The sequence below is a fragment of the Rhizopus delemar genome, genomic scaffold (assembly GCF_000149305.1).
Source record: "Rhizopus delemar RA 99-880 supercont3.1 genomic scaffold, whole genome shotgun sequence".
Classification (NCBI taxonomy): Eukaryota; Fungi; Mucoromycota; class Mucoromycetes; order Mucorales; family Rhizopodaceae; genus Rhizopus; species Rhizopus delemar.
The window spans coordinates 1,051,993-1,070,369 of record NW_027137827.1 but is presented as its reverse complement, the minus strand read 5'-3'; the positions used below and the strand labels follow the sequence as shown (position 1 = coordinate 1,070,369).

The 18,377-nt window shown below is 36.6% G+C and overlaps 7 protein-coding genes across 7 annotated transcripts; 6 read left to right on the top strand and 1 right to left on the bottom strand.

Moving 5' to 3' along the window:
* Positions 1 to 257: 257 nt before the first annotated feature.
* Positions 258 to 984, top strand: RO3G_00429 (uncharacterized protein; the record flags this gene model as incomplete). Its single annotated transcript, XM_067655020.1, has 3 exons — positions 258 to 543; positions 609 to 919; positions 967 to 984. 3 exons carry the CDS (start codon positions 258 to 260, stop codon positions 982 to 984), a joined length of 615 nt encoding a protein of 204 aa, XP_067511121.1.
* A 1,202-nt stretch (positions 985 to 2,186) lies between these two features.
* On the top strand, positions 2,187 to 2,727 carry RO3G_00428 (uncharacterized protein; the record flags this gene model as incomplete). The annotated part of the gene is made up of 2 exons (XM_067655019.1): positions 2,187 to 2,202; positions 2,585 to 2,727. 2 exons carry the CDS (start codon positions 2,187 to 2,189, stop codon positions 2,725 to 2,727), a joined length of 159 nt encoding a protein of 52 aa, XP_067511120.1.
* A 175-nt stretch (positions 2,728 to 2,902) lies between these two features.
* RO3G_00427 (uncharacterized protein) lies at positions 2,903 to 3,797 on the bottom strand (the record flags this gene model as incomplete). Its single annotated transcript, XM_067655018.1, has 4 exons — positions 2,903 to 3,153; positions 3,210 to 3,307; positions 3,385 to 3,485; positions 3,639 to 3,797. The coding sequence occupies 4 exons, from the start codon at positions 3,795 to 3,797 to the stop codon at positions 2,903 to 2,905; spliced, it is 609 nt and encodes a 202-aa protein (XP_067511119.1).
* A 2,014-nt stretch (positions 3,798 to 5,811) lies between these two features.
* On the top strand, positions 5,812 to 9,166 carry RO3G_00426 (chitin synthase; the record flags this gene model as incomplete). The annotated part of the gene is made up of 3 exons (XM_067655017.1): positions 5,812 to 6,317; positions 6,373 to 6,948; positions 6,997 to 9,166. 3 exons carry the CDS (start codon positions 5,812 to 5,814, stop codon positions 9,164 to 9,166), a joined length of 3,252 nt encoding a protein of 1,083 aa, XP_067511118.1.
* Positions 9,167 to 10,924: 1,758 nt separating this feature from the next.
* Positions 10,925 to 12,087, top strand: RO3G_00425 (uncharacterized protein; the record flags this gene model as incomplete). The annotated part of the gene is made up of 2 exons (XM_067655016.1): positions 10,925 to 10,949; positions 10,994 to 12,087. The coding sequence occupies 2 exons, from the start codon at positions 10,925 to 10,927 to the stop codon at positions 12,085 to 12,087; spliced, it is 1,119 nt and encodes a 372-aa protein (XP_067511117.1).
* A 1,824-nt stretch (positions 12,088 to 13,911) lies between these two features.
* Positions 13,912 to 15,021, top strand: RO3G_00424 (ATP synthase F1, gamma subunit; the record flags this gene model as incomplete). Its single annotated transcript, XM_067655015.1, has 5 exons — positions 13,912 to 13,961; positions 14,018 to 14,058; positions 14,130 to 14,261; positions 14,314 to 14,934; positions 14,990 to 15,021. 5 exons carry the CDS (start codon positions 13,912 to 13,914, stop codon positions 15,019 to 15,021), a joined length of 876 nt encoding a protein of 291 aa, XP_067511116.1.
* Positions 15,022 to 15,789: 768 nt separating this feature from the next.
* RO3G_00423 (uncharacterized protein) lies at positions 15,790 to 16,785 on the top strand (the record flags this gene model as incomplete). The annotated part of the gene is made up of 4 exons (XM_067655014.1): positions 15,790 to 15,937; positions 16,027 to 16,058; positions 16,176 to 16,242; positions 16,427 to 16,785. 4 exons carry the CDS (start codon positions 15,790 to 15,792, stop codon positions 16,783 to 16,785), a joined length of 606 nt encoding a protein of 201 aa, XP_067511115.1.
* Between the last annotated feature and the right edge of the window lie 1,592 nt (positions 16,786 to 18,377).

Genomic DNA, 18,377 nt, shown 5'->3' with positions numbered 1-18,377 from the left:
GTAATTCTGTATTTTAGTGCAGAAAAAAATCTATACGTGTTTTCTTAGCACAATAATTCATTCAATTGACATTCTCTCAACTTACCTTCCTCACTATCTGTTGAAGTATAAAAATAAAATAAAGGAATTAGTCCTGGCTTTATTCCCAAAAATTTTTTATTGTCTTTTCATTGGCTTATATAAGTGACGTAATAGTCACGTGACTCCAGCGAATGAGAGAATGGTCAACTCCATTTTTTTTCTCTTTCGGTTGAGTCATGTTGCAAAAAGAAGGACCAAAAAGAAAACGCTCTCGAAGCGGTAGTGCAGAAGTAGAAGACTTAAACTATGTCGATGAAGAAAGTGAGTTATCCTCTGGGGATTTGAGCTCTAGTGACCTTGACTTATCTCATGAATCTGCTGTTCATACACCTAAAAAAAGGGGAAGACCAAAAGTACAAGGATTTTCTCCACCTCCTACGATATCTAACAATAGTGGATATATAAGTGAAACAGATGAAACAGGTGAAAGAAAAGTAGATAAATTTGGGAGACTTTTAGGAGGTAAAAAAAAAAAAAAAAAAAAAAAAAGGAGAAAAGATGAAACCTGTCATTTTAAGCATAATTAGGTCGTGAATATAGAGTACCTGTATTTAATTTACCAACACGAGGAGAGACTTTATATATGTTTTCTAAAGATCCGGCAGCACTACTTGGGTATCGAGATAGCTTTGTATTTTTAAAGAGAAATCCAAGTCTAGTAAAGGTTCACATCAACAATGTAGAAAAAGGATATTTGGTCGATTCGAGGCAATTGAGATCGTCATTCCGTACGCGTGAAATATCTGTGGTGACAGCAAGATCAGTCTTTAAACAATTTGGACATCGAGTTATACGAAAGGGACGTAAGGGAAGAGATGATTATTTTTATACAGAAGAAGTAAATGAACCAGAAGAGGATATGATGTATGGAAATGTATCAAAAAGATTCAATATGATGAATAACAACAATAATAATTATAATATTAAAGCAGCAATGCCTACAACTCATATTAATACTATTAATACCACTGCAAACATAACAAATCCAAATATAAATGCAAACACTGCAAGTATTTCTTTCTCGTCTAATAATAATATACAATCAGTAGCGACAATGGGTAAAAATAGTCTACAATATGAAAAATCAACAAATCCGACAAATGACTTAAATTGGATACATTGTGCGGCAGTAACAGCACGTCAATTTAATAGTTCATTGTTTTCATATCGTCAATCAAATTCAACTAGCTATGATATGCTTACAAATGTTTATCAAATATCAATGAATAAGCAACTATTTTATCCAGAAAGATAAAATGAACGGTTCATTTATATATTAGAAAAAAAGAAAACTTTCACTATTATATCATATGAATCATATCTTTGTATGCTATTAAATTATTTACAATCAATATTTTTTTCTTTATTGAACCTATTCGTCACTGATTTCACCATGTTTAAAATTTGAATGCCACTTGTTTTTTTTTTAAAGCCAGAGAGGACTAGATCGCTTCTCTTTTCCATACAGAATGGAGGTATCTACAGTTGTTTTAAAACAGTGAGAGTTACAAAAGGTAAATATGATCGGATGAGCAGTCTTCAAAAACCGAAATCCTTTTGTGGCTAATTCTGTCGACTTGAGAGAGTTTGAAAACTAGCACTACAATTCTGAGTCAATCAACTCGCAATTTCATGTCGAGTAACTGTTCTCATACTGTAGTCATAGTAGAACTATTCATTCTGTTATGAAAACAACAGTATACACATCTTATAAAGGAAATACTATTAATAAGCAACTCATTTAGATGTTTAAAACTGATATTCGATCTAAAATTAGTCGAGCTCACCTTAGAGCGCCCTTTTTGTTTACAAAGTTAATGGAGATACTTATGAATAAGTTCAGGAGTAGTATAGCTCTGTTTTGCCTAAGTCTCAAAATTCCTATATGATCTGCATGAAATATATCATTTATTTAAAATAAGCGCGTATTAGTGAATTGTGCCTTTTAATGTCATTATTATAGGAGCAAAACGCATAATAAAGAAATTAATTATAAAAATGTTGATAAAAACACACTCATTAATACAGTGGCAAAGTATTCCTTTGGCAAGATTATCCCAAAACTAAACCAAATGCCATCGTATTGGGTAACCAATCTAATAAATATGCATAGATACAATAGTAAACAATGATCTTCCTGGCAATATGCATATCTAATGCTAGGCTGTAGAAAGCGCAAACTCTCGGATCAGGGATGGGTAACGTATACAGATGTAACTATTGGTATTGTTATTGGTAGTTCAAGGGATGACTGTCTTGTAATAAAAGTACATGCATCTTTACATCCACAAATTGTAGACCTAACAAGGATGGTATTCACAATGAAAACTGTACTCGCTCTTTTAATTGTTGAGCAAGTGCAAAATCTGAATACTTTAATATTTACATTAAAGTTAAGAATCTATTTATTTTTTTAGGGTTATTTTCATGAATTATAACTTTTGATTTCAATATCGCTACTATAAAGTGAATGTTTAGTATGACAGAGCACACTAACCAATAGATTTGAGACAGTTTTTGTTGGCAAGGTCCATCAGTTACCTTGATGATGTTCCATGGAACAATAAGCAATCCAAGACAGCTAAAGGTGTACAGAATTTGAATTTCTATCAAGTTCCTGATTCAGTCATCTGCTATGCATATTAAAGCATGTGTTGCATCCATTTGTGTCAGTTATCAAAAAACAGCAAAATATTAGGAGGAAAAATTATGAAAGTTGCCCTTAGCGTTTCCCCTCTCAGATAACTATCTCTGATTAGCCTCTTAAGATACAAAAGGAAACACTTTTTTTTATTATTATTATTAAATGTATGCGCACGAATCATTCCAGTTCATAATCAGTCATATCACTTCCTTCGCTATCAGAGTCACAATATTGTATTTCTGATTCCATCACTTCCTCTTGTTCAAAGCAATTTTCTTGCTGCAACATTTCGATTCTATCTTCTAATGTAATTTCTTTCACCAAATATCCTTCTGAGTCGCGTCGTACTAGTCTTTGACTTTCCCACTCCGTCTCAGGCATGATATCTGCTTGAACTTTGGGTGGCCAATAATAAGCCATCAATGGATCTATTGCACGAATGAATAACAACATAAATTATTTGTAATTGACACTACTTCCTTACCCGTGTTTTGTTTTACAGCAAACTGAACTCCATTACCTGGACTTGGAGCCGGCCAAGGCCAAAGTATTGGATTATCACCTAAAACAGAACAAATATTTCTATAAAATCCTAGATCAAAAGGATAATCAAACTATTTTTATATTAGAACCTCTCAGTAATCATCTTTTTTCCTTACAAAATCAATTTTTCGCCTTCTGATGAGTCTCTTTGTTTTCCTTCTCTCTGATCCTTCAATTGTCGTTTGCCCAGTAAATAAGCAATAAGTATGGTAAACTGCTAATACGCCTACAAGTAAAATGACAAGACATAGAATGGTGATATTCAACATCACTAATATGAATTCTATTGTTGTTGGTTGAGGTGAATACTGGAAAGAAAACTGTCAGTATTTCCTCTCTTTTTTTTTTTTTTTTTTCGCTCATTATTTACCCAACTGTTTTTCCTTGCATCAAATATACGCTGTAATCTCCATAATAGCAAATAACAACCATAGGTACAACAGATAATGACAGAGAAAATGAAACGAATAAAGTAAGAATAATTACCAAATCCAACACAATTTCCTATCCAAGGGCAGTGGTGATCCATCTTGAGAACACATACACCACACTGTTTACAGTGATGTGACCTTGGTGGTTTAAAGCATTCACATTTGTGACAGTATCTTGGACCACTTATTCCCAAATGAAGAAATGGTTCTGAATTTAGTATGACAGAAGGTGGTTCCTAGCAAGTGTTACATGTCAAGCTGTTGTTTTTTATAAACTAGTTACCCAATTGTCGGGCACATGTCCAGGATCTGTCTTGCAAGCTAAATAATAATTGACGTAGATTGATATCAAAGTGACGTTAAGCGGTAAAAGAATCTTTTGAGCCAATAGACTCGTCCAACCACCTAAAGCTGGGCCTAATATAAAGAAGCTTGTAGTTGCTTGTAAATAAGTAATTAATACAACAACAAAAGCTACAATGAGCTTTTCTGGAATTGGCATGTACTGAAAAAAAATAAAAATAAAAATAGAAGAGAAAAAGCCACGGGGTTTCAAATCAAATATCTCTCAACTCCCTCTTCTTCTGAAGTCTAAGTGTAACCATTTAATAATAGTACTGCTCTTATCAAAACTTGGCATCCTTCCCATTGTGAAGAGAGCGGAAAGGATGTCTGCTGAAACCAAGCGCACAAGCCATATGAAAATAATAAAGATGAATGTTTGATAGATCATTTGTTATTTCAAACCTCGGCTTAGAATTCAAAACGTTATTATTCGCGTCATGAGTGTAACGAAAAGAGAATGTAAGATGTCTTCAGCATTTGATCATCCATAAACAGTATTAAATTCAACAACAGAACCTTGTTCTGAGATGAAAAATAGCAAATCGAGAGTACACAGCATTCATACATTCACATACAAATGCTATGACAATGACTTGATTATCTACATAACTCATGTTCCTGAAACTCACTACCCACAAATCCAAAGCCAAAGCCATTGAGCCAAAAAAAGATACTGTAACACAAAGTAAGATTGGCACTGGAATTAAAAAGCTCTGTCACATGCCCTCATTTAAATAAAGAGAAAAAAGAAAGAATCACTTTACAATAAACAAACAGAATAGGTTGAGACTCATTTATACAATCAATAAAATAGTAGGTAATGAAAAAGGAAGAAAAAATGTACTTTTGATGCAAGCAAAAGATGTAGTCTACAAAATATACATAATCATTACGTTATATGAAAAACTTTCTTTTTGTTATATTTTTAGCACAAATCGCCAAGTTCTCCTAAACGATCAAATCACCGAACAAAAGGGAATAGTTACTTGAAAAAAAAAAGCCCATTTTGAAAATTTTTGATAACACCGAATATTTTATTATTTTTTTTTTTTTCTCTTTTTTTTTACTACTTTTTTTTTTGAAGAGGAAATAGACAAAAAGAAAAAGGAGGGGGGAGCAAAAAACAAAAAAAAAAACAGTCAATTTTTTGGATCATTTTATAGAAAAAAAAGAAATATGGATTCCAATGAAAAAATCGTACCTTATACACCCACTCTAAGTAGAGAATTTTCTACGAGCAGCCGTGTATCAGAGGTTAATATGTCTTCGGACGCACAAGCTTTTACCAGAAATGTAACTGTCAAAAGAGGAAGGTCTCTTGTACGACCTGAAAGAGAAAGAATAGATCCAAACCACAGACAATATCACTATCGACAAGCTGCCAGTCAAGCTGCTCCAGAGACCGTTCAGCCCAGTCGAACAGGCAACATACCTCAACAGGCCCAGAGTAGATCAAATACAGTGACTATCCGACGTGGCAAAAGTGTGCTGGGTCGTGAAGAAAAAGGAGAGGACGATGCGGCCTCATTTACTTATGTACCAGAACAAAAAAAGCGTGGTTGGTTTTCATCCTTGCCTGGTCCCTGGATGTCTTATTGTTATATAATCACTTGCTGTGTGCCACCTCAGATTCTATCATTGGCAGGTAAATTTAAATTATTTATTGTAAACAATAGATCATTAAAACCTATAAAAGGTATACCCCGTGGACCAGCGCAGACTGCTTGGAGAGAGAAAATAGGGCTGGTGGGCGTGATTGTTTGTATTATGGCTGCTGTTGGTTTCTTGACCTTTGGTTTTACTCAAGCAACTTGCCCTACTTCAGGTTCTTCCATTGAAGGTAATGCCGTGACGCCTGGTTATCTGGCTATCAAAGGTTGGGCTTATATGTTGGCTGATTGGAATGGTCATCCATCTTCTGATGGAACAACCAATGTCCTTTATGATCCTTATAACGGCGCCGGTATGGACGCTTCTTTACTGTTTCCCGAAACATACAGTGAATGCGATAATGTATTTATTCCCTTGCAAGGAAAGCAAATCAATTATTTTCCTTGTGAACTATTCAATCCAAACACGACTGGTTACCCTGACGTATCACAATATACCAACAGAACTTACTGTCATACTTCAACTACTGCTACTAATTTACTCAATCAATTCACAGCAGAGGGTGTACCAAAATCAGATGGAACTGGTTATGATAAAGTATCTCGAATTTATTATAGTTATTCAGACATCAACGCAACAAACCACTTGATGATTTACAACAAGTAAACAAAAAAAAGTGTTTGTAGATGTACATTGTTCACTCACCATCTTGTTTAGTAACGTGTTGAATCTTAACCTTTTGAAATCTTTACCTACCGATTACTTTTCAGTACCTGAAAACGGTCTTGTGAGTAACATTCTCAGTAACTTGGATGAATTTGGTGGAAAAGATTTGACATATGTCATCCAATCTTATCGTGGACCTGGCATGAAGTGGAAGGATGAAGCAGAATGTTTGGTAAAGACCATACGTGTTGGACAGGTTGATACGATGACGGTCGGTTGTATGATTTCAGAAATTGTACTTTATGTCTCTTTGGTGGTCATCTTGGCTGTCATTGGTGCCAAATTTATATTTGCAGTTATCTTTGGTTGGTTCTTGTCTTGGAAATTGGGCAACTTTAAAGAGCAGGGATCGTATTCGGCTAGAATGAGACGTCAGCAGGAGATTGAAAATTGGGCAAGAAATCTAGACACCAATGGACCTGTGGCCCATATTCCTCCACCTCCACCTCCACAGGCACCTAAACGAAAAAGTATCTTTCCTGCCACCTCTCGATTCACTCCACTCGAACACGGCTCTACTCGATTTGATTCAGAAAAGCCACCGATGCCAGCTTGGAAGAATACAGGGTAAAGAAAATAAGAAATGAAGAGAAAAAGAAACTGATGTCGATATAGATTTAATAACAGTAGACCTAATTCAGTCGCGTCTTATTCATTTACTGGGTTGAACACACCGATGTATCAACGTAATTCAACCGCATCCTTTGGTCAGCACCATCTGAACACCTCCTCATCCTCATGGGACGGTCGCAGCCACGATTCGCTGAGTAACTCTAGTCAAGGAAGTGTGCCCTGTCCGTTCCCTCTTTCACCCTATGTTGTCCCTCAGCCACCCTCGGACTATATGCCCTTCAACTACCCTTTGGCACACACCATGTGTCTCGTGACTTGTTACTCTGAAGGCGAAGACGGTATTCGTACAACACTCGATTCAATCTGCATGAGCGATTATCCAAAGAGCCATACACTCTTGGTCGTCATCTGTGACGGGCTGATCACAGGCAGTGGTGAATCGAGATCGACACCCGAGATCTGTGTGGACATGATGCGGGACTTGATTGTGCCCGCAGATGAAGTTCAAGCTCAACCGTATGTGGCCATCGCGGATGGTTCAAGAAGAAACAACTGTGCCAAGGTCTATGCTGGATTTTACAAGTTTGATGACAACACAGTACCTCCTGAACAACAATCCCGTGTGCCGATGATCACGATCGTCAAGTGTGGTGGTCCCGAAGAAACGAATGCGGCCAAACCGGGTAATCGTGGTAAACGAGATTCACAGATCATCCTCATGCAGTTCCTTCAGAAAGTCATGTTTGATGAACGCATGACAATGATGGAGTACGAATTTTTCAATGCCATCTGGCGAATCACAGGCGTATCCGCTGACAATTACGAGATCTGTCTGATGGTCGATGCGGACACCAAGCTCTTCCCGGACGCTCTCTCGCGTATGATCTCTGCCGCCGTGAAGGACCCGGAGATCTCGGGTATGTGTGGTGAGACCAAGATTGCGAACAAGACAGACAGTTGGGTGACAATGATCCAAGTCTTTGAATATTACATTTCCCATCATCAAACCAAGGCGTTCGAGTCCATCTTTGGTGGTGTGACTTGTTTACCAGGCTGTTTCTGCATGTACCGTATCAAGGCACCCAAGGGTCCTAATGGCTATTGGGTTCCCATCTTGGCCAATCCGGATATCGTTGAGCATTACTCGGAAAACATTGTCGATACACTCCACCGAAAGAATTTATTGCTGCTTGGTGAAGATCGTTATCTGACCACTCTCATGCTTCGTACCTTTCCCAACCGAAAGATGATGTTTGTTCCTCAGGCGGTTTGTAAGACGGTGGTTCCGGACACATTCAAAGTCCTTCTTTCTCAGCGTCGTCGGTGGATCAACTCGACGGTTCATAACTTGTTTGAACTCTTGCTTGTCAACGATCTCTGTGGTACATTTTGTTTTTCGATGCAATTTGTTATCTTTATGGAGCTTGTCGGTACGTTGGCCCTGCCTGCTGCCATCAGTTTCACACTCTATCTGGTCGTCACTGCCATCATGGGCAAGCCTGCGGTACTTCCCTTAATCTTACTTGCCCTTGTTCTTGGTCTGCCCGCGGTCTTGATTGGCATGACGAGTTGTAAGATTGTCTATGTCGGTTGGATGCTGATCTACTTGCTCAGTTTGATCGTCTGGAACTTTGTCTTGCCCATGTATGCCTACTGGCACTTTGATGATTTCTCTTGGGGTGATACACGTAAGGTTGAAGGCATCAAGAAGGACAAAGGTCACGGTGATGAAGGCGGTGAATTCGACAGTAGTGTGATTACGATGAAGAAGTGGAGTGAATATGAAATAGATCGTCGTATCAAGTTGGCCAAAGAGAACCAATTGCCTGCTCCAAGATTTGCTCACCGTCACTCAAAGCATTTGGATATCTTTGTAGAAAGTGGCGGTGAAAGAAAGCCAAGACGTTATAGTGACGCGTCTTCTGAAAGTGGGAATATACCTTTGACTGGGACGAATTACTCTTCACCTTTGGGTATCGTAGCTGCTTCTTCTGAATCAAAAAAGACAAACGAAGAAGGAAAGCCATCCAATAAATTTGAGATTGAGGAAATTATGAAACCTGCCGTTGAAGATTATGAGCTGGGTTGGATGCCTAATCAAGACAGTGCTGATAACTGGGCAAATCCTGCGCCTCATCATACGACAGTTAAAACGGATGGTCATGTAACCCCATCACCTTCATCTTCATCTTCATCACACAAGAAATCATAACATTGTACATTATAAAATAGTATTAATCGTAGTAGTAATAAAAAAATAGTTGCTATAATTGTACATACATCTTTTCTTTAAATGAACACGACAGTATCTTTATAGCCAACATTTTAATTAAAAGCCTTTTTTCTTTTAAAATCAGATAATGAAATTGACAATGATACTATCATATAGATTCAATCTTTATTTGTACTAGTCTCAAATTTATTACTTTTGATCGTTAAACTTGTTGATGCTCACAATCAACATTCACAAGATATACCAATGTTGGTCTTCACAGTGAATCAACCGGGTTCTCATTTTCCCCCTCTAACCATCTTACTACCTGATGTGGAGTGTATGAAGATCTAAAAGGGGGCATAGAGAAAATGAAGATGGAAATTGGAAATGAAAACTAATAAAAAAAGTACAGTAGGCTCATTCTTTTTAGAAATCATACTTATGACAGCTTCTTGGGGTTGATGGCCGTTATGAAAAAGATGGTTTGTCAATTTCTAAAATTAAGCTTTCCCGCCTTTGTTCGAGAACGATGTGGTACGTTTACAAAGCTTGAGATTATAAATAAAGTTTACGTCTTGATATCCAGTAAGTTTGAAAGCAAACAGACAAAAGTGAGTCAAACCCTTTGCTAACAAAAAAATAAAAAAAAATCATTTGGTTTAGGCTGATGACAAGCGATTAGGATAAACAAATAAAAATAAATTTTGATCATCTACCCTATTCATATCCTATTTTTACAACCAAATAAACATGGGCAACCTAAGGAATGCTTTTTTAAGCAATCCGAAAAGAAAAGAAAAAAAAAAAGATGGGTTGAATAAATACCAGTGACAGATGACGTTTAATGATTTGTAATCGTTTCTTTAGAATAAATGAATTGATGTGCTGTACTCGATTTAATTTTATATTTTTCTAAGCTCAAGATTCATTCCCTTTGTTTCTTGTTTGAAAGAGAGGCTGTGCAGTTGTACAAAAAATGATGTGAATCTGATAGTTTACGACAACCATTGTAAAATGAGTCCATCTGCAAAATAGTTTTTGTTATGAAAAGGAAAAAAAAAAAAAATAGATTAAAGTTTGACTATTTATTGAAAGAAGATTATTCTATTTACTTTGTATCATTTTGTCTAGAAAAGATGAACAATCACTTGAAACGATCCATCAACGCAGAAACATCCTTTGCTTTTTTTGGGGAAAAAAGAGGATGAACATTTAAAGATGCCAAAATAGGAAAATAGTTATTCTTCTCCATTAAACACATAAAAAGACTGGTTGATAGTTTCAGTCAAATAAAAAAAAAAAAAAAAAAAAAAAGTGAGTTTATAAATTTTAAAAGTGGTTGTTGAATGAAAAAGCACAACGACTGGAAAGAATAAGATGAATGAAAGCAAATTTGTTTAATAAATTTATCATTTGCTTTTAATCACAGTTTCCATTCTTCTCCTTCTGCTACACAAACAGTCAATTCCGAATAGGTGGTAAGAGTACAGAGAAGCTGAGAAAGATTGTGAATTGGAATGATTGAATCCAAACATATTTCTTTTCTTATCTTTTCGATCTCATTATCACATGAAAACAGTGTACTCTCTGGTATCCAATCTGCTGTTTAATTCGGATAAAGAAAAGGGGTTGAAAAGAATGAGGTTCTTCTTTCACGTGTCGATAAATAATTTAAATGTGTTTGATTTGTGTCTTGTTTCATCAAATCAGGTTATAAATCATCTCGATTTTCTTCTTTTCTTCTTCTTTTCATCAATGACAAAACAACCTAAACAGACTGGTAAGTTGAACTACTTTAAATGATATAAAACTAATAAACAATAGACAGTGAACAAGAGATCGTAGACTTTATCGAACTCAATCCTGAATCTCATCCAAAATTCCTTTCACGTGTTTCTTCTATTCCTGTTGTTCATGATGGCTTATCCACTGTACAAGCCATTGCCAACAAAAGTAGCTTGGGTCGACTGGCTCTTTCTACTGCTAATTCTACTCTGACTACCGTCTCAAGATATTCTCAACCTACTTGTGCTCGTTATGAATCTTATATTGAAAAAGCAGATGCCTTTGGTTGTCGTTCTTTGGATCTCATTCAAACAAAGTTCCCAGTTGTCAATCAACCTACTGAAAATATCGTCAAGGCTGTCAATCCTTATCAAATCGTAAATGTAAAAGACACGATCGATTCTACTTTTAAACAACCTGCGAATCAAGTAGCCAAGGAAGCCAATAAAAGGTTTGGTACAGTGGTTGATAATGTTGAAGCTGTCTTGAATCGATATCTTCCAAAAGAACAAGAAGAACAAGAAACTCATACAAAAGAAGAGGTCAACCAGGCCTTACGTGCCTATAGTTTATTGAATGATCTCACCATTCGTTTATCTCAACGAGTACAGCAGCAGATCAAGACCACCACCGCTCAATTCCCTCGTTCTCCTTCTGATCTCGCTCGTATTGCCGAGACATCAGATCTGATTCAAAGAACGACAGTAAACATCCAATCCCTCCAGGAATCCTTGGCTGTCTATCAGCGATTGCTACCCTTCAAGGTCCTTCATGAAACCACATTGGAAAGACTTCAGGGCTTGACTGGACAGGTATCCACACAACTTCAGCAAGTGATAGGTTACCTCAAAACTCAAGAAACACCCGAGTGGTTAAGAGCCAGGATGGCCTCTCTGGTTGACATTGCAAACAAGCAAACAGAGTTAATACGCAAAGAATATGCTCGTCAAGATGTATCTTCGTTTGATAAAGTCAAGAATGTAACCCAAGACCTTCAATCTCAAGTCTTGCCTGTCCTTCAAACCATTCAAGCCCAATTAAATCATTATACTCACTTGGCTCGTCATGATTTAAAGACCCCTTTTGAATATCTCGGCTTAACTCATACTCCCAAATTGGCTCAAGCACAATAATTCTTCTTATCGATCACTTTCTTATTTGTATATTCTCGCCCCTTATTAATAAATTCAATATGATTCATGATTAGTCTCTGAATCATACTATTTTCTTATGGCTGTGAGCTTATTTCATCTGAAATTTAAAGATTTCTATTTGTAAACCCTGCATACTTTCTGCAGTTCTTTGAACTGTACATTGCAGCTGGATTTAGTGTAATCCAAAACAACCAAGGGTTTTATTTATTTATCCTGGCTCATCGTTCTTTCCCACAAAATATCTAACCAGTCGGTCAACGCAGTCACGCAGCGACCATAGGCACCCGTGCCTCCTACTACCTTCTTTCAATTCTGTGATTTATCAGTTTGTCTGGCATAACTGCAAACCAAAGCCCAAGTGCACACAATCGTGTTTAGACCCAAAATTGGGTATGTTAGGTCTTTTGGATCCACAAATTCAACAAAATAACTTACAGATACGCTGGATTCGTCCACTCCTGGAAGACAACCACCCTCAGTCTTGTAGTCAACCTATATTGCTAGATTACATACGTCATTTCCATTCAGGAAATACTGGAACAAGACTGGCTCTCTTTTTCCCTCTTTTGCGATTACGTCCTGCCGCTTACGCCAATGACTTTATGCAAAACATAGATGAGGCGGTCGATTCTTTCCGGTATGCAGCTACACAACAGGCAAAGTGGGCTCCTGCCATACTTCTCTGCTTGTCTCTGTCTGCTATATTTGCTGTGATTCCCTGCTGATTATAGGATCACTCGATTACGACAGAAAAAAACTCAAGGTGTCTCCATTTTTTACGTATGATCACCATTTTGGATATATACGACCTTAATCATCATCTGACCAGCCTTCCTCCTCTCGTCTGGTTTCCAAGTGAAGTCGAGATGTTCATAATCGTATCATCAAGCTAAATCAGCTTATCTGGCCTCATATATTGAATCAAAATCAACCATTGGTTGAAGTGGAAGATTCAGCATTCATCGATGTCTTCTGTTCGCAGCTCCAATGGATCAATTACAAACCTAAACCATTTTGGGTTGTCTCTAATACAGCGACCTCTACCATCATCGGCAATATCATCAATACCAACGTCCAAGTGGACACTATTTTGGAAATGCCTGTTTCGTCTGAAAGCCGGTCTTTATGGTATCGTCTATTCCACCGTAAACTCTATAGCCAATCACTTCTTTCAAGATTTGATAACGGTTTGACCTCTTCACAATGTAAACCTTGTTCTGCTAATACTGAAGATTTACAACACCTCTTTGTGTGTTGTCCTAAGAAATGGAGGGGATGGATAGATGCTTTCAATTTTTTAATCCACATCTCACTTTCACTCAAGACAATATATGCTCAATCCTCTGGTCTTTTCAGTGGTTTCCTTTTGTTGACAACACTGATCTCTGCACACTCAGCTGCTGTGTGTTTTCCATTATCTGGCGTGCCCATTGTAGACTTACTATTGAAGGCTTTCCTTTTATTAATAAACAGCTAGTCACTCGTGTTCTATCGCAGTTTACCACCCTCAAAAGGGGCAGACCCAACTTTAACTAGCATGTTCAATCGCTTACCCTCTATTTCTTCTCGTTCACACCGCTCTCAGACGTGTGACTCCTATTTCATAAATAAGCAAAAATGTTATAAAAGATATTATTCCGGTCAGTTTTCGGTCCGAACATTTACGTCATCTTTTTCGTCATTTGACTGAGCTTCATCTTACCCTGGGGTTGCCAGTCCCTTCAAGGCCAAAAAAAAAAAATTCGATTGTATCTATTTTTTTTTTTTCTTGGTAAAACAACAATACTCGAGGGAATACCAAATATGTTGTTCACTGTTTCTCGCATTGCTCGCCCCACTACTGCTCCCGTCAGGTACAGAACGACGAATTGAACAAAAAGTAGAAAAAGTAATAATTGAAAAAATATAGCCAAGCTGTTCAAGCTCGTAACATGGCTACTTTGAAAGAAAGTAAAATATGCACAACACTCGACAATGAATGAAAGGAAATTAAACACACTTTTTTTTTTTTTTTACAATAGTTCAACAACGTTTGAAGTCTGTTCAAAACATTGAAAAGATCACAAAGTCCATGAAGATGATTGCCTCCACCAAGGTCACCAAGGCTCAACGTGGTATGGAAGCTGCTCGTGCTTTCGGTGCTTCTTCTAACGGTAGAGTATATAAAAAGTGAATATGTGGACATCTAACTAAATATCAATGTAGCTCTTTTCACCAATGCTGAAACCAAGGCTGCCGATGACGCCAAGAGTCTTTACATTGCCTCTTCTTCTGACCGTGGTCTTTGTGGTGGTATTCACTCTAGTATCTCCAAGGCCACTCGTCGTGCTGTTGCCGAATCTCCCGAATCCACCTTGGTCATTTTAGGTGACAAGCCCAAGGCTCAATTGAGCCGTGTTTTGCGCAAGAACATTGCCATCACTTTCAACCAAATCGGCAAGAACATTCCTACCTTTGAAGAAGCTTCCTCCATTGTCGATGTCATTAATGCTCAAGGTGTCGAATACGATACTGCCAACATTGTTTACAACAAGTTCAAGTCTGTTATTGCCTATGAAGCCGAGACAATCCCTGTTTACTCTGAAGCTACCTTCAAGAACTCTCCCAACTTTTCTGTTTATGAAATCGAAGATGATGTCCTTGCTAACCTTCAAGAATTCAATTTTGCCAACAGTATCTATTGGGCCATGGTCGAAGGTCACGCTTCTGAAATGTCTGCTAAGCGTACTGCAATGGAGAACGCCACCAAGAACGCCGGTGAGATGATTGGTAAGTTGACCATGACTTATAACCGTGGTCGTCAAGCCGTTATTACCAACGAATTGAGTAAGTTTTTATATAAAAAAGTAGAGAGATTTGAAATGCTCATTTTATTTTGTAGTTGATATTATTACTGGTGCTTCTGCTCTTTAAGCATGTTGAACAACAACAATAAAAAAAGAGAAATGAGGACAATGTATTTGTGGGTTCTTGTTCACATAAAAAATAATAAACAACAAAAAATCACATTATGCGTGCGTAGATCGTATTGTATGACTATTTTATCTTTAAAGCAGTAAACATCGCAAGTAGAATGATTCTAAGTGTCCTCAATCAACCTCTGAGTTAGATCATTGACTTATAACCACAATGAAATATAGACTCTCTCTTCCCCTTTTCATCATGATTTCTAAATAATGAAAATTTAAAACACCCAAAATGAGAATACTTATATTTTTCAAAGACAACAGCCCAAAGAATGAAATTAAGTGTCTTATCCCCCCTGACAGCCTGCTAAGTAACTTGCGAACAAGCTTCTACAGCTCGATGAGTCAAGGTGTCGCTGCCATCCAAAGGTCATCTTCTAACACCATACTTTGCTTTTTTGATAAAGAACCTGTTATTGATCCTCTTTTGATAAATTTGTGTGATGAATTAAAACAAGCAACATAACCAAACGTGAGTTTTTTCTTTTTCTCGCTCTTCTTCCTGATCAATTTTTGAACAACATATGCCTTCTTGCTTGTTTTCGTACTAAAGAGCAAGACTACTTACAGTAGTAAATACAGATGAAGCGGAAAAAGAAGCTTATTTTGGACCTTCCAGCTCAGGAGAGTTCATCTTTCAAAAAATGAGAGATCAACAAAATTTGTTTATGAAAAATGTGATCAGTCAATAGAACAAGACTAAAACTATACATGTATGGCAGTCGATGCTTCAGACTCTCAAGCAATCCAAGAGAAAACGCATGCTCAAGAAGACTTTGATAATGATTTTCAGCCTTCCATAAAGCCTGCTTTCAGTTTTGTGCCATCCAGTGATCCATTTGAAGGTTTCAAAAAGAAGTCAGGTATATTCTGTAATAGTATGTGCTTTCTCTACATGAATAAGCAAACTAATGCAAATAGCATTAGGCAAAGAAAAATCTCCAGTTAATAGTAAAAAAGCAGTCAAAGCAAGCAGGAACAGGCGTAAGGAAGAAGTATCACATACGACTGCGGTACATGAACAAGAGTAAGGTCTCTTATTGAATCATACTAATAGTACAACGAATTATAGATGATAATAACAATAATAAAAACCTGTAGGTTTCTACTCCTTCTGGAACTACTATTGCTCCTCCAACATCTGCTACTACTGCATTTGCATCTGCCAGTAAAGGTTCTAATGATCAAGAAAAGAAGACTTCTAAGGCTGATCAAAAGAAAAATAACAAATAAGTAGCTCTTAAAATATTCAAAAAAAAAAGAAGCTCAATAACTATCTACAAAGTCTATGAAATGTTCTTACCATGTCAAGAGCAAGGCAAAAGCATACCAAGTGTTTGCAAAAACTTTAGTCATCAAGGCAAATTTGAACAATACTTGCAAGGATACTACTATGATTCTGAAAATCCAAAAGCTGGTATCTCATACAGCTCAAGTCATCTATACTGGGTTTATGTTTGCAGACTACTTTTATCCTTATCAAGTAAAGAACAAGCAAGTCCCTGCTACTATTACTCATAGTTTGGTTTATCAGCTTTTCTCACTTTTTACTGGACAAGGAAAGAAAGCTGATGAAGAAGCCAAGAACTGTTTCGATAGGTTTTGTGAATCTTTACCTGAAAGAACCAACTTGGATGAATTCAGAGGTCAAGGATATCAAGCATCTGCTTCATTCATGGCAAAGCAATACGAAGCTTTGGTAGGAACTTGAATATTCCTTACCTAGCGGGTAAATTGTAAGTAATGTTTTTTTTTATGTATTGGTACCTTTTAGTATTTCTCTTTTATTTTCACTGCTTGTTCCTATTTCAAACTGCCTCAACCTTCTTCTACTTCCTTTCTAAATCATTTTTTTATTTTTCCCAAAAATTTGAAAAATACGGTAAATAATATAAAATGACAAATCATTAATGTTCAGTCTTTGATTTCTTTTTATTTTTCATCTGTGAACAGAATAAAACATAATTGTGTCGTCATTATCTTTTTAGCTCTTTAGATAACTTGCCAAGTGATCACTTCCTTTCAACATGTCACTTTTATGATTTTCGCAGGATCGAGGCGTAATATCTCTCTCTTTTGCTATCTTTTCCGTTTTTGATTATTGTCATACGTCTGGCATAAACTGGTACTCTTTATATAAAAAAGAAAAATAGGTTACTCGACTCCTTTTGCCATCTAGCACTATACTTCCTATTCATTACAAAGAGTGCATCTGGTTGCAAACCAACAGATTATTCTAGTCAGAAACCAACAACAAAGGAGATATCCCCCTATGCAAAGAGTAGATTTCTTTGTGTTGTTGCTATTGATCACTAGTGATATATTGCTGTCGTATTTATTGAGTATTCTTGTACACCCGTGTAAACAGATTGCATGTTTGGTAAACTAGCAATATATCATTCCTTAGGACATCAACCGGTATTGATTGCCTTTGTATGGTTGTTTAATATCTATCATTTTACTAGCAATATTAATCAGTTTTTAGCTAACAGTTGACATCACTCTTGATATTCAAAATCGACTCTTATTCTCAAGAAATCCATTCACAGTTCTGATTGATTTACAAGTAAAAGAAAATGGCAAGACGCTATAATTTGCATACCCCAGCGGTCATGTCTACACAATTAATCTTTTGCTATGCCATCAATTTTGACAAGGCAATTGTCACTCAAGATACTTGTGAGCTTAAACTGTTCAACTTTCCCTTGGTTTATTTCAAGTTTGGTTTTGAGGTTGTAATTTATTCTAGTAACATACAACTCCTTTTTGTGGACGCTAAAATAAGCTATTTGTCGATCATTGGATCATTCTAGAAAAAGGAATCATCAAGTGGTTTGTCACTGTTTAGCAAAGACATATTATTTCATTTACTATCAATGTCGGCTCGAGTAACACAATGTACTACACTGCAACTGACTTTCTACAAAAGAGGATGAATATCATGCACAGTCGTAAGCTTTTCTTTTAACTCTGACATTTGATTACAAATTGATAAATCATACAAAGAAAGATAGGAAAGAGGTTTATTTTTTTTTAAAAAAAACTTTTTTCGTATAGTGTCGTCATTCCATATAAATTAATCCTATAATAACAAAAGAGGTGACCTTTGATTGAAATTTAACTTTTTATTGGTTAATTTACTTTAAGTTGGAGTAGTTGGTTGTAGGATGGAGTGATTTGTAAACAACCAATGATATAAACGAGGGAAAAAGAGGTAACTTTATTTCGCAACGTTTTTTTTTTTCTCTTTTTGAAAAAAAGGTGTCTTTTCTCTATTCTTTTAGTCTACTTTAATCATATTCC